The 22424-nt window shown below is 41.4% G+C and overlaps 1 protein-coding gene across 1 annotated transcript; it reads left to right on the top strand.

The window, feature by feature from the left end:
* Positions 1 to 5933: 5933 nt before the first annotated feature.
* Positions 5934 to 21077, top strand: LOC114765227 (trichohyalin-like). Its single transcript, XM_028955304.1, has 8 exons — positions 5934 to 7543; positions 8474 to 8734; positions 8792 to 8873; positions 9000 to 10379; positions 11675 to 11941; positions 18019 to 20436; positions 20860 to 20973; positions 21072 to 21077. The coding sequence occupies exons 1-8, from the start codon at positions 5934 to 5936 to the stop codon at positions 21075 to 21077; spliced, it is 6138 nt and encodes a 2045-aa protein (XP_028811137.1).
* Positions 21078 to 22424: the final 1347 nt, after the last annotated feature.

The following is a 22424-nucleotide window of genomic DNA, read 5'->3' as shown; positions in this document are numbered from 1 at the left end:
CACAAACCAAGCAGGAAGTCAAAGGAATTGTCTGTGGACCTCCGAGACAGGATTGTCTCCAGGCACAAATCTGGGGAAGGTTTGTACTGCTGTGAACTTCCCAATAAACACAGTGGCCTCAATCATCCGTTAATAAAAAGTAAAAGACGTTCAGGACCCTTCCTAGAGCTGGCCAGCCACCTAAACTGAGTGAACGTTCTAGAAGGACAACCATCTCTGCAGCAATCCACCAATCAGGCCTGTATGGTAGAGTGACCAGACAGAACCCAGTCCTTTGTAAAAGTCAGATGGCAAAAGGCACCTGAAGCACTCTCAGACCATGAGAAAAAAATTATCTTGTTTGATTAGAACAAATATTGCTTTTTGGTGTAAATGGCATCACATTTTGAGGAAACCAGGCACTGCTCATCACCAGGCCAATACCATCCCTACAGTGAAGTATGGTGATGGCAGCATCAAGCTGTGGAGATGTTATTCAGCTGCATGAACTGGGAGACTAGTCAAGACTAGAGGGAAAGATGACTGCAGCAATGTACAGAGATGTACATTGCTGCTCGGTGCCCATCTGATGGACACAAAGAGGGAAAGTAGGGGCTGAATGTTCTTGCACAGGATCCTGGCTGGTGCTGGGTGTGGTGGTGGGGCAGGGTTCGATCCCTGGCTCGGGCTCTGGCCGATTGAACTCCACCCTTAGTCTCTCCAGAAAGTCCTGATAAGCCATCTTGATTAGCAAAAGATCCGTGGTTCTTCTTGCTGGGTCTCTTATCTAAGACTGTGTCTCTTTCTCGCATAAAACACAAGCTCCTGAACAAACTCCTACTTCTGGCACGTAAAGGAGTGCTGAATGAATGGATCAAGGAGGCTCCTTCTACCGTAAAAGTGGTACAGGATGATTTGTAAAAGGACAGCTCTCATTTAAATGAACACCTTCTCAGACCAAAACCAAAACCAAAACGGACTCAAGCTGATTGATGCTGATGGATTTATTACTGGAATGTTCTGACAGGGGCGTAGTGAAGGTCAGAAAATAGGAGCAATTCCTTCTCTTTTCACATGTTTCTCTGTTGTCTTGTTTTGTGACTGTTATTTGTTCTAATGAAAAACAAATAAATAAATAAAAAAGAAGTGTCGAGATTAGGTTGAGGTACACTTCTCCATTTCTCGCGATGAGAAATTCTATGGGGCCTTCGTTCATTATAGCCGACAGTGGTGGAATTTCCATGAACGTCGTTTTACCTATACTGTGTTGAGTATAGGGAATGGCAAAAACATCTAATTCAGTTTTCATGAATTCCTGTGGTAGAGGTCTGCATCTCACTGTCACAAACTCCCCCCATGATGAACAGTAGCTAGAGACTAGCACAGAGTTTGTGCACCATTTTGTGTTGATGTGGACAAATAAACCGCCGCAGCGGAGTCTCTTATAAAAATATAATCTCAGATGGCAGGGCTTTCAGATGTTTTCTAGGGTGATGCAAACCTTTAATATTTCAATTTATACCTGCTAAGACCACACATGGGTAGCCTAAGCAATTCCAAACACTGAAATTAAGAAGGAGAGGGTGATAAGGAAAGGGGGAGAAGATGAGGGAGAGAGATGAGACAAAAAGGGTTATACATACACACTTAAAACAAATCCTATGCCATTGGGGGATATACACAGCATAAAAGTGCTCAAGGTAAACTGCTTTTATTTCTAACCTCTGTTTATTTATTGTGGGTTTGTATTGACCCCTGTGCTCATAATTTTGTTAGACAACACATCTGCAGAGAATGAAACAATTAATGTGAGCTGTAGTTTTGTAGTAGTAGTAGTTTAAGTAGGTGTCATTTGGATCATATAGAGTACAGGCCAAAAGTTCGGACACACCTTCTCATTCAATGTGTTTTCTTTATTTTCATGACCATTTACGTTGGTAGATTCTCACTGAAGGCATCAAAACATGTGGAGTTATGCAACAGCTAAGAGAAGAGCTTGAACATGAGCTCCAAATCGAAAGAGAGGCAAATACCCTATTGCAAGGAATACTGGAAACCAAAAGGTTCCTCCAAGAAGAAAATACTCAGCTGCACATGGATCTTAAGGATTGTAGGCATAGACTGGAAGAAGGCGCAGGTCAATCTTCAGGACAAATTACAGGAAGAGCAACAGCTACAAGATTGAAGCTTATGAAGCTTAAAGATTGTGAGCATAGACTGGAGGAAGTGCAGGCCTATACTGCTTGTCTTTAAAAAAAAAAAAAAAAGCCTTAATGAACAGTATTAAAAAAAAAACTGGTCGACTTTAAAATCACATTTGCCAATCAAAGAAGGCTCAGAGATCTCAATATCAATCTAAAGTGCCAATTAAGGGAAGAGCAACGGTTAAGAGAAGAGCTTGCATGTGAGTTTCAAAATAAGACAAGCAAATACCTAAATGCAAGGGAAAGAGCTGAAAGCCAGGTGCCTGAAAGGTGCCTCAAAGAAGAAAATACTCAGATGCACATGAAGCTTAAGGATTGTGAGCATAGACTGGAGGAAGTGCAGGTCAATCTTAGGGACCAATTAAAGGAAGAGCAACAGCTAAGTAAAGAGCTTGAATGTGAGCAGGAAGCCAAAAGGTACCTCCAAGAAGAAAATACTTAGCTGAGGTTGAGGTTGAAGTTTATTGTCATATTTACAAAGTACAGTGTACAGAGCACAATGAAATTCTTACTTGAAAACCCCTCCCACGTAGACAGAACATAGAACAAAGAAGACATAGAAGACAAAGTGCAGCAGCAATAAATAAATCACAGAAAGCTGTATATGAAGCTTAAGAATTATAAGCATAGACAGGAAGTGCTGATTAATTTTAATGACCAATTAGAGGAAGAGCAACAGCTAAGAGAAGAGGCCAAAAGATGCCTCCAAGAAGAAAATACTCAGCTGCACAAAAAGCTTAAGGATTGTGAGCATACACTGGAGATTGTGCAGGCAAATGCCCAAGTGCAACGGGAGCTGGTAGCCAAAAGGTGCCTCCAAGAAGAAAATACTCAGCTGCACATGAAGCTTAAGGATAGTAGACATAGACTTGAGCAAGTGCAGGTCAATCTTGTGGACCAATTAAGGGAACAGCAACAGTTAAAAAGAAGAGCCTGAACGTCGGCAGGAAGCCAAAAGGTGCTGCCAAGAAAAAAGGCTCAGGTACACATGAAGATCACGCAATATTGGCATAAACTGGAGTATGTGCAGTCCTGTGCTAATCGTCTTAAAAAAGATTGCGGCTTAGATTTATGATGAAAACATCGACATTACCCATAAAACAACATACTCAAGGAAATCTACATCCTTTGAAGTCATTATCTATCAAGATAAATTGATAGATGCAAGAACAACAACAAACTCCTGTTTAATAACTCAAAGCCATGAAGAAATCTCCCCCCAAATCCCACCTGCCTTTAACCCTGAAGACAAAATAAAATGAATACATGAAACATTGCAAAACTGTTTTTTTTTTTTGTTACAAATAAATGAAACATGATGAAAGAACTAAAACATTGAGATGTATATAGTTTATTTAAATTGATCCAAATTAAATATCAGGATATGTGGAGGAGTTTATTTCATTTCTGATTAATAAACCCATATCAAATGATTTGATGTGGTTAAAGATTTGCTCGCTTAACGTTACCGCACTCATTTCCGGTGATGTCATCATTGCGAAAGTACTCACGTTACATAGACGTTGGAAATCTGAGGTGGAAGTGAGTTTCCAGGGGAAATGAACTGGTAAGTAACCTACATACTAAATGATCTGCAAGTAGAATATACGGCTGGTGTACAACTATATTGTAATTGTTAAGTTTGACCTAATGTTAATTTTATGTTATTTTTGTAGCCACATGTTCAGATGGCTAACCAAATTTACTCTGCTGCAAATTTTTCTAGGTGTAGGTTGGGTCGTGTGAGCTCAAGCGGTTGTCAGGTGATGTGTTTCCATTACATTCTACCTTACATTTGCTGGAGTCAACAGCCAAAGGATATATTCCACCGCAATGACCGATCACATGGCTAATTTAAACTTGCCCTTGCATATCTGTCTGTGTGCAGGCAGTATGTGAGATATCTTACCTGCATTAGGGCAGGTAAGAAAGTAGTTAAAAGCACAGATGAGTTTCTGAACAGGCCTACCAGGCCCAGGGTCTCAAGAGCTCTGCTGCTCTGCACAAATATTCTACTGGAAATATAGGCTTATACCGGGTTTGTTCATCTCATGTCTGTTATCTATTTATTTCCACATAATTCACCAGAATTTATCATTTAAGGGGTTACTTTACAAAAAATTCTCTCAGGTGAGCATACACGGACAATAATGACGTTCATGGTTGTTATATATCAGGCTGTATATATGTCTGGGCACAGGAGAACAAGTTATGTCTTAAAGTGTGTTGCTGCCACCTCCCAAGCATGGAAAAAAGTTCATGCTCAGGATTTTTTTCACTATCAGCCCTGTCACTGTCACTATCAGCCCTGAGGATGCCTATGACGTGACTCAAAAATCTGCTCAAAACATTTATAGACATGATGGCCACTGCACACTGTGAGTGAGGGGAGGTGAAGAGCATTAGTTTATTTATTTTTTGTTTAAGTGAAGTGAAATGACAATAATGTGATGTGAGATGTAGTTTCGTCTTTATTATGTACACAGTAAACACGAAACAACATTCCTTTGGAACCATGAAAAACAGGACAAAACAGGACATCAAAAAACAGAACACAAATGCAAACAGAAACAATTAAAGAAGACAAGACAATTGCAGTTCAAATAGCAAAGGCTACATTGAGGGTAAATACAATATTTTGACCAGTAAAGTATGGTTGTTTAAAACTCTTCCTTTGAAGGGCTTTATTGTATTCGATAATTCCAATGTTAGTTGTCTTCCAGGCATGTTTATTAATTATTAATATATTAAATATATATTAATATATGAAAAAATATTACTCAATAAAGAAGATGATAGAATTCTGAAGAATTATTGAGACTAGTTTTGGCCAGTGAATAGAGAAATTCTTGTCTATTCACTGGCCAAAACTAGTTCTTTAGAGAAACTCATTCTTTCTGAAAAAAATCTTAAGTAATTTTGCCTATTTAAACAATCTGTATGAACAACACCGATAGCAGTAAATTCAGTATAGAAATGAATGAGACAAACGGACAAAACAAACGCCAGCCCATATTTAAAAGGTTGAAAAAAATGTCATCCAAAATGAAAAATAAATTGCACAACCATCCAAGCACCTCAAAAGCCACAGGAGACAATGAGATTCATAAAAAAGAAGAGCTCTGCAAAGACCCAGAAGCCAAAAGATGCCTTCAAGACGAAAATATTCAGCTACACATGAAGCTTAAGGATTATGAGAATAGACTGGAGGAAGTGCAGTCCAATCTTATGGACCAATTAAGGGAAAAGCAACAGCTCAGAGAAGAGCTTGAACAGGAGCTCGAAATTGAAAGACAGGCAAATACCCAAATGCAAGGGCAAGAGATGGAAGCCAAAAGGTGCCTCAAAGAAGAAAATACTCAGCTGCACATGAAGCTTAAAGATTATGAGCATACACTGGAAGTCCAAGTTAATCTTCAAGACCAATTAAGGAATGAGCAAGAGCTAAGAGAACAGCTTGAATGTGAGCTGCAAAATGAAAGACAGGCAAATACCCAAATGCAAGAGCAAGAGCTGAAAGCCAAAAGATGCCTGAAAGCAGAAAATACTCAGCTACACATGAAGCTTAAGGATTGTGAGAATAGACTGGAGGAAGTGCAGTCCAATCTTATGAATGAATTACGGGAAGGGCACCAGCTAAGGGAAGAGCTTCAACATGAGCTCCAAAAAGAAAGACAGGCAAATACCCAAATGCAAGGGCAAGAGCTGGAAGCCAAAAGGTGCCTTAAAGAAGAAAATACTCAGCTGCACATGGAGCTTAAGGACTGTGAAAATAGACTGGAGGAAGTGCAGTCCAATCTTAAGGACGAATTAAGGGAAGGGCACCAGCTAAGGGAAGAGCTTGTATGTGAGCTCCAAAAAGAAAGACAGGTAAATACCCAGATGCAAGCGCAAGAGCTGGAAGCCAAAAGGTGCCTCAAAGAAGAAAATACTCAGTTGCACGAAAAGCTTAAGGATTGTGAGCATAAACTGGAGGAAGTGCAGTTCAATCTTACAAACGAATTAAGGGAAGGGCACCAGCTAAGAGAAGAGCTTGAATTTGAGCAGGATGCTAAAAGGTGCCTCCAGGAAGAAAATACTCAGCTGCACATTGAGCTTAAGGACTGTGAGCATAGACTGGAAGTGCAGGTCAGTCTTAAGGACCAATTAAGGGAAGAGCAACAGCTAAGAGAAGAGCTTGAACATAAGCTCCAATCTGAAAGACAGGCAAATACCCAAATGCAAAGGCAAGAGCTTGAAGCCAAAAGGTGCCTCAAAGATGAAAATACTCAGCTGCACATAAAGCTTAAGGACTGTGAGCATAGACTGGAAGTGCAGGTCAGTCTTAAGGACCAATTAAGGGAAGAGCAACAGCTAAGGGAAGAACTTGAACATGAGCTTCAAACTGAAAGACAAACAAATACCCAAATGCAAGGTGAGCTGGAAGCCGAGAGGTCCTTTAAAGAGGAAAATACTCAGCTGCACATGAATCTTAAGAATTGGGAAAATAGACTGAAGGAAGTGCAGTCCAATTATATGAACCAATTAAGGGAAGAGCAACAGCTAAGAGAAGAGCTTGAACATGAGGTCCAAATTCAAAGACAGGCAAATACCCAAATACAAGGGGAGCTGGACGCCGCAAGGTCCCTTAAAGAAGAAAATACTCAGCTGCACATGAATCTTAAAAATTGGGAGAATAGACTGAATGAAGTGCAGTCCAATCTTATGGACCAATTAAGGGAAGAGCAACAGCTAAGGGAAGAGCTTGAACGTGAGTACCAAAATGAAAGACAGGCAAATACCCAAATGCAAGAGGAGCTGGACGCCGCATGGTCCCTTAAAGAAGAAAATTCTCAGCTGCACATGAATCTTAAGGATTGTGAGACTAGACTGCAGGAAGTGCAGTCCAATCTTAAGGACCAATTAAGGGAAGAGCAACAGCTAAGGGAAGAGCTTGAACACGAGCTCCTAACTGAAAGACAGGCAAACACCCAAATACAAGAGGAGCTGGAAGCCGAGAGGTCCCTAAAAGAAGAAAATACTCAGCTGCACATGAATCTTAAGGATTGGGAGAATAGACTGAAGGAAGTGCAGTCCAATCTTATGGACCAATTAAGGGAAGAGCAACAGCTAAGGGAAGAGCTTGAACGTGAGCACCAACATGAAACACAGGCCAATACGCAAAGGCAAAGAGAGCTGGAAACCGAAAGGGGCCTTAGAGAAGAAAATTCTCAGCTGCACATGAATCTTAAAGATTGTGAGAATAGACTGGAGGAAGTGCAGTCCAATCTTACGGATCAATTAATGGAAGAGCAAAAGCTAAGAGAAGAACTTGAACATAAGCTCCAAACTGAAAGACAGGCAAATACCCAGATGCAAAGGCAAGAGCTGAAAGCAAAATGGTGCCTCAAAGAAGAAAATACTCAGCTGCACATGAAGCTTAAAGATTGTGAGCATAGACTGGAGGAAGTGCTGGTTAATCTTAATCATCAATTAAGGGAAGATCAACAGCTAAGAGAAGAGGCCAAAAGGTGCCTCCAAGAAGAAAATCCTCAGCTGAAAAGAAAGCTTAAGGATTGTGAGCATAGACTAGAAGAAGTGCAGGTCAGTCTTAAGGACCAATTAAGGGAACAGCAACAGCTAACAGAAGAGCTTGAACATAAGCTTCAAATTGAAAGACAGGAAAATACCCAAATGCAAAGGCAAGAGCTGGAAGCCAAAAGGTGCCTCAAAAATGAAAATACTCAGCTGCACATGAAGCTTGCGGATTGTAAGCATAGACTGGAAGAAGTGCAGTCCAATCTTCTGGACCAATTAAGGGAAGAGCAACAGCTAAGGGAAGAGCTTGAACGTGAGCACCAAAATGAAAGACAGGCAAATACCCAAATGCAAGGGCAAGAGCTGGAAGCCAAAAGGTGCCTCAAAGAAAAAAATACTCATCTGCACACGAAGCTTAAGGATTGTGAGCATAGACTTGAAGAAGTGCAGGTCAATCTTAAGGACCAACTAAGAGAAGAGCAACAGCTAAGGGAAGAGCTTGAACATGAGCAGGAAGCCAAAAAAAGCCTCCAAGAAAAAAATACACAGCTGCATATGGAGCTTAAAGATTGTGAGTATAAACTGAAGGAAGTGCAGTCCAATTTTAAAGACGAATTAAGGGAAGGGCACCAGCTAAGAGAAAAGCTGGTATGTGAGCTCCTAAATGAAAGACAAGCAAATACTCAAATGCAAGAGCGAGAGCTGGAAGCCAAAAGGTGCCTCAAAGAAGAAAATACTCAGCTGCACATTAAGCTTACAGATTGTGAGCATAGACTGGAAGTGCTGGTCAATCTTAATGAGCAATTAAGGGAAGATCAACAGCTAAGAGAAGAGGCCAAAAGGTGCCTTCAAGAAGAAAATACTCAGCTGCACATAAAGCTTAAGGATTGTGAGCATACACTGGAGATTGTGCAGGTCAATATTAAGGACAAACTAAGGGAAGAGCAACAGCTAAGGGAAGAGCTTGAACATAAGCTTCAAGTTGAAAGACAGGCAAATACCCAAATGCAAGGGCAAGAGCTGGAAGCCAAAAGGTGCCTCAAAGATGAAAATACTCAACTGCACATGAAGCTTAAAGATTGTGAGCATAGACTTGAGGAAATGCAGGTCAATCTTAAGGACCACCTAAGGGAAGAGCAACAGCTAAGGGAAGAGCTTGAACATAAGCTTCAAGTTGAAAGACAGGCAAATACCCAAATGCAAGGGCAAGAGCTGGAAGCCAAAAGGTGCCTCAAAGATGAAAATACTCAACTGCACATGAAGCTTAAAGATTGTGAGCATAGACTTGAGGAAATGCAGGTCAATCTTAAGGACCACCTAAGGGAAGAGCAAAAGCTAAGGGAAGAGCTTGAACATGAGCAGGAAGCAAAAAAAAGCCTCCAAGAAGAACATACACAGCTGCACATGGATCTTAAAGATTGTGAGTATAAACTGGAGGAAGTGCAGTCCAATCTTATGGATGAATTAAGGGAAGGGCACCAGCTAAGAGAAGAGCTTGTATGTGAGCTCCAAAACGAAAGACAAGCAAATACTCAAATGCAAGAGCGAGAGCTTGAAGCCAAAAAGTGCCTCAAAGAAGAAAATACTCAGCTGCACATGAAGCTTAAATATTTTGAGCATAGACTGGAAGGGCTGGTCAATCTTAATGAGCAATTAAGGGAAGTTCAACAGCTAAGAGAAGACGCAAAACGATGCCTCCAAGAAGAAAATACTGAGCTGCAAAGAAAGCTTAAGGATTGTGAGCATACACTGGAGATTGTGCAGGTCAATCTTAAGGACAATCTAAGGGTAGAGAAAAGGCTAAGAGAAGAGCTTCAACATGAGCTCCAAATTCAAAGACAGGCAAATACCCAAATGCAAGGGCGAGAGCTGGAAGCCAAAACGTGTCTCAATGAAGAAAATACTCAGCTACACATGAAGCTTAAGGACTGTGAGTATAGACTGGAGGAAGTGCAGTCCAACCTTATGAACGAAATAAGGGAAATGCACCAGCTAAGAGAAAAGCTTCTATGTGATCTCCAAAATGAAAGACAAGCAAATACTCAAATGCAACAGCAAGAGCTAGAAGCCAAAAATTGCCTCAAAGAAGAAAATATTCAGATGCACATGAAGCTTGAAGATTGTGAGCATAGACTGAAGGAAGTGCAGGTCAATCTTAAGGACCAACTAAGGGAAGAACAGCAGCTAAAAGAAGAGCTTGAGGATGAGCTCCAAATTCAAAGACAGGCACATGCCCAAGTGCAACGGGAGCTGGAAGCCAAAATGTGCCTCCTAGAAGAAAATACTCTGCTGCACATTAGGCTTAAGGATTGTGAGCATAAACTGGAAGTGCAGGTCAACCTTAAGGACCAGTTAAGGGAACAGCTTGAACGTGAGCACCAAAATGAAAGACAGAGAAATATCCAAATGCTGGAGCGTGAAATGGAAGCCAAAAACTGCCTCAAAGAAGAAAATACTCAGCTGCACATGAGGCTTAAGGATTGTGAGCATAAACTGGAAGTGCAGGTCAATCTTAAGGACCAGTTAAGAGAACAGCTTGAACGTGAGCACCAAAATGAAAGACAGAGAAATATCCAAATGCTGGAGCGTGAAATGGAAGCCAAAAACTGCCTCAAAGAAGAAAATACTCAGCTGCACATGAAGCTTAAGGATAGTACACATCGATTGGAGGAAGTGCAGGTCAATCTTGTGGACCAATTAAGGGAATATCAAAAGCTAAATGAAAAGCTTGAACGTGAGCAGGAAGACAAAAGGTGCTGCCAAGAAAAAAATGCTCAGGTACACATGAAGATCACGGAATATTGGCACAAACTGGAGTATGTGCAGTCCTGTGCTAATCGTCTTAAAAAAGATTGCAGCTTAGATTTATGATGAAAACATTGACATTACCCATAAAACAACATACTTCTACATAAATCTACATCATTTGAAGTCATTATCTATCAATATATATTGATAGATGCAAGAACAACAGCAAACTCCTTCCTGTTTAATAACTCCACGCCATGAAGAAATCTACCCCAAAATCCCACCTGCTTTTAACCCCGAGGACAAAATAAAATGAATACATGAAACAGTGCCAACCTGGATTTTGTTTGTTTGGGTGGTAATATCCTAGTTGGTAACACAGTCGCTCCGGGGGGACTGTCCCTGTAACTAGTCGCTCTGGAAAGGGTGCCTGATAAATGTCGTAAATGTTGTTGCAAATAAATAAAACATGATGAAAGAACTTTATATATATATACTTTATTTAAATATTTCTAAATATTAGGATATTTGGAGGAGTTTAATTAATTTCTGGTGAATAAGCCCATATAAAGTGATTTGATGTGATTAAAGATTTGCTCACATAACAATATCGCACACATTTGCGGTGTTTCACCTAATGTTTATTTTATGTTAAAAATCCTGTCACAAAGCAGTAGTCTGAGTAATTCAACATACTTCACCTTAGAGCTGTAAATCTTGGCAAGTTCAGGCTCAAATTTTATCGGTTTAGGTTGGGTTGTGTGAGCTCAAGCGGTGATGTATTTCCATTACATTCTACATTACATTTACTGGGGTCAACAGCCAGAGGAGATATTCCACCCCAATGACCGATCGCATGACTAATTTAAACTTACCCTTGCATATCTGTCTGTGTGCAGGCTGTATGTGAGATATCTTGTTGCACGAAACATCTTGTCAGAGTCTGAGAAGCTAAAGTAAGATATTAGGTTAGGGCAGTAGGGAGTAGTTTAAGGCAGGGGTTTTCTGAACAGGCCTACCAGACCCAGGGTCTCAAGAGCTTGACAATAATGGCGTTCATAGTTGTTATATATCAGGCTATATATATGTCTGGGCACAGGGGACAACAAGTTATGTCTTAAAGTGTGTTGCTGCTCACCTCCCAGGCATGGAAAAAAGTTCACGCTCAGAATTTTTTTTTTTATCATGTCCTGAGGATGCCTATGACATGACAAGTTTTTAAGCAGTTCTCCATGTCCTACATCCTGGGCACCAAAAACGCTAAAGCTGATGCCCTGTCACACAAATATGTCCCAGATGCTGATGACAATCTTTCCTCCCACATCCTAACACAGCCCTTCCTACATGACACACCACTGGCTGGATACCCCAGATGCCAGCGCACCCTGACCAATGTTCCACCTGTACCTCACACAAGGCCGACACCCAGGGACCACAAGACCTTCTCCTTCCTTTACCTCACCCCCATCGGCCCTGGTCCCATGTCTCCATGGGTTTTCGTCACCAGACTGCTATGATCCAGGGGTATGACTACCATTATGGTCCTCGTCAACCCCTTCTCAAAGATGGCCCGGTTCGTTGCCTTTCCTGGACTCCTCACCACTGCCCAGACCACCGACATCATCCTCCAGGACTGAGGAATATAAATGGGTGGACCAGGCCGCCTCCAGTCAGTGGCGCCATTCCAAGAGTTCTCTGTTTCCGACATCATGGTTCAGGGGCATGGCTGTGTTTTACTGCTGCTACGTGGTTGGGGCAAAAATGCCATTCCGCAAAAGTGTCACTGAGGTGCCACTGAGCAAAGCACCATCCCCACACACTGCTCCCTGGGCGCCTGTCATGGCTGCCAACTGCTCACTGGGTTAAAAGCAGAGGACACATTTCATTGTGTCCACTGTGTTCTGTGTTGCAGTGGATCACAATGACAATCACTTCACTTTCACTTTACAATGGGGTCATGGGGAGTTGTGGTGAGCTAAAACAATATGGTTTCAATGTGGTTAGGCTCAAGGTAGATGAGTAGGGGTTTGGTCTGAAAAAGTACCTGACCCGAGCACAGCGGGCTGCCTTCTGGTCCCATGACTGCGCGTGGCGAATCACACCGAGTGATCGGGAGATGAAGTCAGGTGACCAGACCAATGTCAATCAGATTCATGGCAGCCCCGGAGTCCACCAGCGTTCGCCCCTGATGCTGGCCAGTCCTGGGTTTCTTCCAGCATATTGTGATGGAAAGCAAGCAGCGTGTGGCGGAGTGGGGGAAGGATTTAGTGCTCACCATGGGGCTCCGAACCTCGGTCGTGGTCTGACAAACTCAAGGTCAAGGACAGGCAAAGGTTGTAGTAAAAGGCAGCGTCTCTGGGAACTTAATTCAAGAGTGGGCAGTGTCCCTCTGGTGGGCAGAAGGTGGTACCATGGCTGTGACATGCATGTTACAGGCCATCAAGACTCGTTCTGGATATTGTAGAAGGACTTCTTGCAGTGTCTACTTTTCCCAAGTCTGAACTTTGTTGGCTGAGAAATGAGCATGGGAGAGAGCATGTGAAGGAGCTTCTGTGTCGTAAAATCGCTCCCGCAACTGACAATGCTAGTGTGTCCCAACTGTCAGCCAGCATCTCAAAAAGATGTACATGAAATACAACACTCCAACTCCATCCAGTGCACCAATGGAACAGCTGTTCAGTTTAGGTGAATTGGTGCTTTCCCTGAAAAGGAACAGACTTTCTGATAGAAGGTGTGAGAAGCTTTTGCTGATGCAATATAATCACTGTTACAATCACTGTTTTTTCCCTTTATCAACTGATAAAAGATGGTGTGTTAATAAGGAGAATCTCTGAATCTTTATTTTTTAACTGTATTGTACGTTAGTCAGTGTAAACCCAAAACTGCATTTTATTTTACATGCTGGATGGATAATGCAGAAATATAGGTTAAAAGAAGAAAGACTTTTTCTATATATTTATGTTGCATTTAATAAATTTTTTGTATAAAGTTGAGCACACACTCTTTCGTCTATCTTGTCCTCATTCATGACAGTAGGTGTGAAAGTATTTTCATGGATTACTGAATATAGTATTTAAGGTAGTGGGGTCTAATCACTTTTCTTCCAGACTTTTGTAACAGCCACAACAGGAGTATCCTTGATTGGGTTTGCTCCCATCATTGGGTCCCTATGTCCATTTGCCGGCTTTGTGTTTTTTGAAGTTGTGACTGACTTTTCTGAGGTATCACCGGTTCTTCCTCAGAAGTTCCCTGAGCCAAGCTGGACATCATAAGATCTGTGGTCCACAGGTTTCACAGCTGTTGCTCTTGTCCAAGTTTTGGTATGCTACCCTAGCTGGATACGGACTCTGTCTCCCTGTTGCAGAGCACTAATATCCTTTGCATGTCTGTTGTAGTATGCAGCTTGCCGTTTTCTGTTTTCAATCTGTCCCTGTTATGTGTGAACTACCTTTGGTTGTAACAGGTTGTTGTGCATGGGCATCTGGTTCTCCTACTGAACAATCTGTACCTTAAAGACTATCCAGGTGATGATGTTTTATGTCTGAATTCCCACTGTCTACTAAACCTTTTGAAATCTTCTGATATGTATTGTGGGCTACTCTTTCTCCTCTGAAGACAACTCCACTTTGGGTACTCAGTTCTTCCTGGAAGGAGTGGTAATGTGCAATGTCCCTCGGTAAGTCTGTCTTACTCATTGGCCTACCATCTTGAATTACGTTGATGAGTGACTGCAGTTTCCTGTCTCTACTTATTTCCTCTCTGATTGCTTTGAGTCTTTCTTCTGCTATATGTATGTTATGGACCATGTTTATGCTCTCAATCTCCGAGTCCCCAGATGCATGTTCAGGTAAGTATGAGCGGCTCAGTGTGTCAGCAAACAACACGTCCTTCCCTGGGATGTATGTGACCTCGATGTCATATCTCTGCAGTCTAAGTAACATTTTTTGCAGCCATTTGGTGGTATTCAGCAGGGGTTTCCTTATTATATTGTCCAGTGGCTTATGGTCGGAATGAACAGTGACTGTCCGCCCGTACATATACTGATGGAACTTTTCCATCCCGTAGACGATGGCTAAGCATTTTGCCCTGCTTCCATAAGCAACCGGCACCCCCTTCTGAAGTAAAGTAGCTCCTAACCCAGTCTCTGACGCATCACACTGAAGTGTCAGTGTTTCTTCTGGATTATAATATTTGAGGATCGGAGCTTTGGTGATGGCTTCTTTGAGCTTTGTGAATGCTTGCTCATGCACATCTGAACATTCCCACATACTGTCTTTATGAGTTAGCTGCCTCAGAATCTCACAGCCATCCGATAGGTGATCACAAAACTTTGAGAGATAGTTTATCAGGCCCAGAAAACTTTGGACACCTTTGACATCTACTGGACGTGGCATGTCCCTGACTGCTAGTACCTTTTCAGGGACAAATCTGAGCCTGTCTGCAGTAAGAAACTTTTCTACGTTCAGTTTGATGCTCTTTTCTCTACATCTGTTCAACAATGCTCTTAGTTTATCGTCATGGTCCTGGTTTGCTTTTTCCCAGGTTTCACCCTCTCCTGTGATGAGGATGTCATCAGCGATGACATAGATACCTTGTAACCCTTCCAAAGCTTGACTGAGTTTTCTCTGAAACACCTCTGGTGCGGGACTGATGCCCATTGGCATCCTCAGCCATCTATATCTGCCATACGGTGTGGTGAATGTGGTCATGTAGCTTGACTCCACATTCAGAGTCACATGCCAAAATCCATTTTTTACATCACACACAGTGAAGACTTTTGCTCTAGATAGATCTGGCAGAATGTCATCTATTGTCGGCTAAGGAAAATAACATCTTTTGAAAGCCCTGTTGAGTGGCCTTGGGTCTATGCATATTCTAAGATTTCCTGACGGCTTCCTGACAATTACAAGACTGCTGATCCATTCTGTGCTACAGTCTACTGGTATGATGATCCCTCTTTGAAGATCACTCAGCTCTGCTTTTAGTGGTGCCATCATTGCGACGGGAACTCTTCTCTTTGGGAGTTTCACTGGATTATTTTTGGGTACCTCCAAGAAGAAAATACTTAGCTGAGGTTGAGGTTGAAGTTTATTGTCATATTTACAAAGTACAGTGTACAGAGCACAACGAAATTCTTACTTGAAAACCCCTCCCACGTAGGCAGAACATAGAACATGATACAAAGAAGACATAGAAGACAAAGTGCAGCAGCAATAAATAAATCACAGAAAGCTGTATATGAAGCTTAAGAATTATAAGCATAGACAGGAAGTGCTGATTAATTTTAATGACCAATTAGAGGAAGAGCAACAGCTTGGAAGCCAAAAGGTGCTGCCAAGAAAAAAGGCTCAGGTACACATGAAGATCACGCAATATTGGCATAAACAGGAGTATGTGCAGTCCTGTGCTAATCGTCTTAAAAAAGATTGCGGCTTAGATTTATGATGAAAACATCGACATTACCCATAAAACAACATACTCAAGGAAATCTACATCCTTTGAAGTCATTATCTATCAAGATAAATTGATAGATGCAAGAACAACAACAAACTCCTGATTAATAACTCAAAGCCATGAAGAAATCTCCCCCCAAATCCCACCTGCATTTAACCCTGAAGACAAAATAAAATGAATACATGAAACATTGCAAAACTGTTTTTTTTTTGTTACAAATAAATGAAACATGATGAAAGAACTAAAACATAGAGATGTATATAGTTTATTTAAATAGATCCAAATTAAATATCAGGATATGTGGAGGAGTTTATTTCATTTCTGATTAATAAACCCATATCAAATGATTTGATGTGGTTAAAGATTTGCTCGCTTAACGTTACCGCACTCATTTCCGGTGATGTCATCATTGCGAAAGTACTCACGTTACATAGACGTTGGAAATCTGAGGTGGAAGTGAGTTGCCAGGGGAAATGAACTGGTAAGTAACCTACATACTAAATGATCTGCAAGTAGAATATACGGCTGGTGTACAACTATATTGTAATTGTTAAGTTTGACCTAATGTTAATTTTATGTTATTTTTGTAGCCACATGTTCAGATGGCTAACCAAATTTACTCTGCTGCAAAAATAAATTAAATAAAATCTGGTTCGCTCATTGATCTGAAGCTATGTCTAAGTCACAAAAAATCCTGTCACAAAGCAGTAGTCCGAGTAATTCAACACACTTCACGTTCAGGCTGAATTTTTCTAGGTTTAGGTTGGGTTGTGTGAGCTCAAGCGGTTGTCAGGTGATGTGTTTCCATTACATTCTACCTTACATTTGCTGGAGTCAACAGCCAAAGGATATATTCCACCGCAATGACCGATCACATGGCTAATTTAAACTTGCCCTTGCATATCTGTCTGTGTGCAGGCAGTATGTGAGATATCTTACCTGCATTAGGGCAGGTAAGAAAGTAGTTAAAAGCACAGATGAGTTTCTGAACAGGCCTACCAGGCCCAGGGTCTCAAGAGCTCTGCTGCTCTGCACAAATATACTACTGGAAATATAGGCTTATACCGGGTTTGTTCATCTCATGTCTGTTATCTATTTATTTCCACAAAATTCACCAGAATTTATCATTTAAGGGGTTACTTTACAAAAAATTCTCTCAGGTGAGCATACACGGACAATAATGACGTTCATGGTTGTTATATATCAGGCTGTATATATGTCTGGGCACAGGAGAACAAGTTATGTCTTAAAGTGTGTTGCTGCCACCTCCCAAGCATGGAAAAAAGTTCATGCTCAGGATTTTTTTCACTATCAGCCCTGTCACTGTCACTATCAGCCCTGAGGATGCCTATGACGTGACTCAAAAATCTGCTCAAAACATTTAAAGACATGATGGCCACTGCACACTGTGAGTGAGGGGAGGTGAAGAGCATTAGTTTATTTAGTTTTTGTTTAAGTGAAGTGAAATGACAATAATGTGATGTGAGATGTAGTTTCGTCTTTATTATGTACACAGTAAACACGAAACAACATTCCTTTGGAACCATGAAAAACAGGACAAAACAGGACATCAAAAAACAGAACACAAATGCAAACAGAAACAATAAAAGAAGACAAGACAATTGCAGTTCAAATAGCAAAGGCTACATTGAGGGTAAATACAATATTTTGACCAGTAAAGTATGGTTGTTTAAAACTCTTCCTTTGAAGGGCTTTATTGTATTCAATAATTCCAATGTTAGTTGTCTTCCAGGCATGTTTATTAATTATTAATATATTAAATATATATTAATATATGAAAAAATATTACTCAATAAAGAAGATGATAGAATTCTGAAGAAGTATTGAGACTAGTTTTGGCCAGTGAATAGAGAAATTCTTGTCTATTCACTGGCCAAAACTAGTTCTTTAGAGAAATTCATTCTTTCTGAAAAAAATCTTAAGTAATTTTGCCTATTTAAACAATCTGTATGAACAACACCGATAGCAGTAAATTCAGTATAGAAATGAATGAGACAAACGGACAAGACAAACGCCAGCCCATATTTAAAAGGTTGAAAAAAAATGTCATCCAAAATGAAAAATAAATTGCACAACCATCCAAGCACCTCAAAAGCCACAGGAGACAATGAGATTCATAAAAAAAGAAGAGCTCTGCAAAGACCCGGAAGCCAAAAGATGCCTTCAAGACGAAAATATTCAGCTACACATGAAGCTTAAGGATTATGAGAATAGACTGGAGGAAGTGCAGTCCAATCTTATGGACCAATTAAGGGAAAAGCAACAGCTCAGAGAAGAGCTTGAACAGGAGCTCGAAATTGAAAGACAGGCAAATACCCAAATGCAAGGGCAAGAGATGGAAGCCAAAAGGTGCCTCAAAGAAGAAAATACTCAGCTGCACATGAATCTTAAAGATTATGAGCATACACTGGAAGTCCAAGTTAATCTTCAAGACCAATTAAGGAATGAGCAAGAGCTAAGAGAACAGCTTGAATGTGAGCTGCAAAATGAAAGACAGGCAAATACCCAAATGCAAGAGCAAGAGCTGAAAGCCAAAAAAAGCCTGAAAGCAGAAAATACTCAGCTGCACATGGAGCTTAAGGACTGTGAAAATAGACTGGAGGAAGTGCAGTCCAATCTTAAGGACGAATTAAGGGAAGGGCACCAGCTAAGGGAAGAGCTTGTATGTGAGCTCCAAAAAGAAAGACAGGTAAATACCCAGATGCAAGCGCAAGAGCTGGAAGCCAAAAGGTGCCTCAAAGAAGAAAATACTCAGTTGCACGAAAAGCTTAAGGATTGTGAGCATAAACTGGAGGAAGTGCAGTTCAATTTTACAAACGAATTAAGGGAAGGGCACCAGCTAAGAGAAGAGCTTGAATTTGAGCAGGATGCTAAAAGGTGCCTCCAGGAAGAAAATACTCAGCTGCACATTGAGCTTAAGGACTGTGAGCATAGACTGGAAGTGCAGGTCAGTCTTAAGGACCAATTAAGGGAAGAGCAACAGCTAAGAGAAGAGCTTGAACATAAGCTCCAATCTGAAAGACAGGCAAATACCCAAATGCAAAGGCAAGAGCTTGAAGCCAAAAGGTGCCTCAAAGATGAAAATACTCAGCTGCACATAAAGCTTAAGGACTGTGAGCATAGACTGGAAGTGCAGGTCAGTCTTAAGGACCAATTAAGGGAAGAGCAACAGCTAAGGGAAGAACTTGAACGTGAGCTTCAAATTGAAAGACAAACAAATACCCAAATGCAAGGTGAGCTGGAAGCCGAGAGGTCCTTTAAAGAGGAAAATACTCGGCTGCACATGAATCTTAAGAATTGGGAAAATAGACTGAAGGAAGTGCAGTCCAATTATATGAACCAATTAAGGGAAGGGCAACCTCTAAAAGAAGAGCTTGAACATGAGGTCCAAATTCAAAGACAGGCAAATACCCAAATACAAGGGGAGCTGGACGCCGCAAGGTCCCTTAAAGAAGAAAATACTCAGCTGCACATGAATCTTAAAAATTGGGAGAATAGACTGAATGAAGTGCAGTCCAATCTTATGGACCAATTAAGGGAAGAGCAACAGCTAAGGGAAGAGCTTGAACGTGAGTACCAAAATGAAAGACAGGCAAATACCCAAATACAAGGGGAGCTGGACGCCGCAAGGTCCCTTAAAGAAGAAAATACTCAGCTGCACATGAATCTTAAAAATTGGGAGAATAGACTGAATGAAGTGCAGTCCAATCTTATGGACCAATTAAGGGAAGAGCAACAGCTAAGGGAAGAGCTTGAACGTGAGTACCAAAATGAAAGACAGGCAAATACCCAAATGCAAGAGGAGCTGGACGCCGCATGGTCCCTTAAAGAAGAAAATTCTCAGCTGCACATGAATCTTAAGGATTGTGAGACTAGACTGCAGGAAGTGCAGTCCAATCTTAAGGACCAATTAAGGGAAGAGCAACAGCTAAGGGAAGAGCTTGAATACGAGCTCCTAACTGAAAGACAGGCAAACACCCAAATACAAGGGGAGCTGGAAGCCGAGAGATCCCTAAAAGAAGAAAATACTCAGCTGCACATGAATCTTAAGGATTGGGAGAATAGACTGAAGGAAGTGCAGTCCAATCTTATGGACCAATTAAGGGAAGAGCAACAGCTAAGGGAAGAGCTTGAACGTGAGCACCAACATGAAACACAGGCCAATACGCAAAGGCAAAGAGAGCTGGAAGCCGAAAGGGGCCTTAGAGAAGAAAATTTTCAGCTGCACATGAATCTTAAAGATTGTGAGAATAGACTGGAGGAAGTGCAGTCCAATCTTACGGATCAATTAATGGAAGAGCAAAAGCTAAGAGAAGAACTTGAACATAAGCTCCAAACTGAAAGACAGGCAAATACCCAGATGCAAAGGCAAGAGCTGAAAGCAAAATGGTGCCTCAAAGAAGAAAATACTCAGCTGCACATGAAGCTTAAAGATTGTGAGTATAAACTGAAGGAAGTGCAGTCCAATTTTAAAGACGAATTAAGGGAAGGGCCCCAGCTAAGAGAAAAGCTTGTATGTGAGCTCCTAAATGAAAGACAAGCAAATACTCAAATGCAAGAGCGAGAGCTGGAAGCCAAAAGGTGCCTCAAAGAAGAAAATACTCAGCTGCACATTAAGCTTACAGATTGTGAGCATAGACTGGAAGTGCTGGTCAATCTTAATGAGCAATTAAGGGAAGATCAACAGCTAAGAGAAGGGGCCAAAAGGTGCCTCCAAGAAGAAAATACTCAGCTGCACATAAAGCTTAAGGATTGTGAGCATACACTGGAGATTGTGCAGGTCAATATTAAGGACAAACTAAGGGAAGAGCAACAGCTAAGGGAAGAGCTTGAACATAAGCTTCAAGTTGAAAGACAGGCAAATACCCAAATGCAAGGGCAAGAGCTGGAAGCCAAAAGGTGCCTCAAAGATGAAAATACTCAACTGCACATGAAGCTTAAAGATTGTGAGCATAGACTTGAGGAAATGCAGGTCAATCTTAAGGACCACCTAAGGGAAGAGCAACAGCTAAGGGAAGAGCGTGAACATAAGCTTCAAGTTGAAAGACAGGCAAATACCCAAATGCAAGGGCAAGAGCTGGAAGCCAAAAGGTGCCTCAAAGATGAAAATACTCAACTGCACCTGAAGCTTAAAGATTGTGAGCATAGACTTGAGGAAATGCAGGTCAATCTTAAGGACCACCTAAGGGAAGAGCAAAAGCTAAGGGAAGAGCTTGAACATGAGCAGGAAGCAAAAAAAAGCCTCCAAGAAGAACATACACAGCTGCACATGGATCTTAAAGATTGTGAGTATAAACTGGAGGAAGTGCAGTCCAATCTTATGGATGATTTAAGGGAAGGGCACCAGCTAAGAGAAGAGCTTGTATGTGAGCTCCAAAACGAAAGACAAGCAAATACTCAAATGCAAGAGCGAGAGCTTGAAGCCAAAAAGTGCCTCAAAGAAGAAAATACTCAGCTGCACATGAAGCTTAAATATTTTGAGCATAGACTGGAAGGGCTGGTCAATCTTAATGAGCAACTAGAAGCCAAAATTCCAGGGGGAAATTTTGATGGGTCTGTCCGGGCATTGGTCACAGCTGCGGGCATGGGATTTGTAAAATGGGGCTTCTTTACTGTGGTACTGCCTTCGGCCTGACCACTCCGTTGTTTCTTTACGTTTGACGGTCTTCGCGTGGCGGTCTTTAACGTAAGACATGTTCTTTTTTGCCATTCCTAGCACAATAATAAATGGTCTGTCTTCCTGACAGACCCAATTAAGGGAAGTTCAACAGCTAAGAGAAGACGCAAAACGATGCCTTCAAGAAGAAAATACTCGGCTGCAAAGAAAGCTTAAGGATTGTGAGCATACACTGGAGATTGTGCAGGTCAATCTTAAGGACAATCTAAGGGTAGAGAAAAGGCTAAGAGAAGAGCTTCAACATGAGCTCCAAATTCAAAGACAGGCAAATACCCAAATGCAAGGGCGAGAGCTGGAAGCCAAAAATTGCCTCAAAGAAGAAAATATTCAGATGCACATGAAGCTTGAAGATTGTGAGCATAGACTGAAAGAAGTGCAGGTCAATCTTAAGGACCAACTAAGGGAAGAACAGCAGCTAAAAGAAGAGCTTGAGGATGAGCCCAAGTGCAACGGGAGCTGGAAGCCAAAATGTGCCTCCTAGAAGAAAATACTCTGCTGCACATTAGGCTTAAGGATTGTGAGCATAAACTGGAAGTGCAGGTCAATCTTAAGGACCAGTTAAGGGAACAGCTTGAACGTGAGCACCAAAATGAAAGACAGAGAAATATCCAAATGCTGGAGCATGAAATGGAAGCCAAAAACTGCCTCAAAGAAGAAAATACTCAGCTGCACATGAGGCTTAAGGATTGTGAGCATAAACTGGAAGTGCAGGTCAATCTTAAGGACCAGTTAAGAGAACAGCTTGAACGTGAGCACCAAAATGAAAGACAGAGAAATATCCAAATGCTGGAGCGTGAAATGGAAGCCAAAAACTGCCTCAAAGA

Source organism: Denticeps clupeoides, chromosome 15 (genome assembly GCF_900700375.1).
Source record: "Denticeps clupeoides chromosome 15, fDenClu1.1, whole genome shotgun sequence".
NCBI lineage: Eukaryota > Metazoa > Chordata > Actinopteri > Clupeiformes > Denticipitidae > Denticeps > Denticeps clupeoides.
The sequence above is the reverse complement of the archived record's forward strand: the minus strand, read 5'-3'. Positions and strand labels throughout refer to the sequence as shown.

Excerpts from the sequence above, each read along its gene's own strand:
- LOC114765227 (XM_028955304.1), top strand. The coding sequence starts at position 5,934 with ATGGAGCTTAAGGACTGTGAAAATAGACTGGAGGAAGTGCAGTCCAAT. Across the intron at positions 7,544-8,473 it reads GCAAATACCCAGATGCAAAG|ACTGGAAGTGCTGGTCAATC; the intron begins GCAAGAGCTGAA and ends TTGTGAGCATAG. Across the intron at positions 8,874-8,999 it reads AGCTTGAACATAAGCTTCAA|GTCAATCTTAAGGACCACCT; the intron begins GTTGAAAGACAG and ends GAGGAAATGCAG.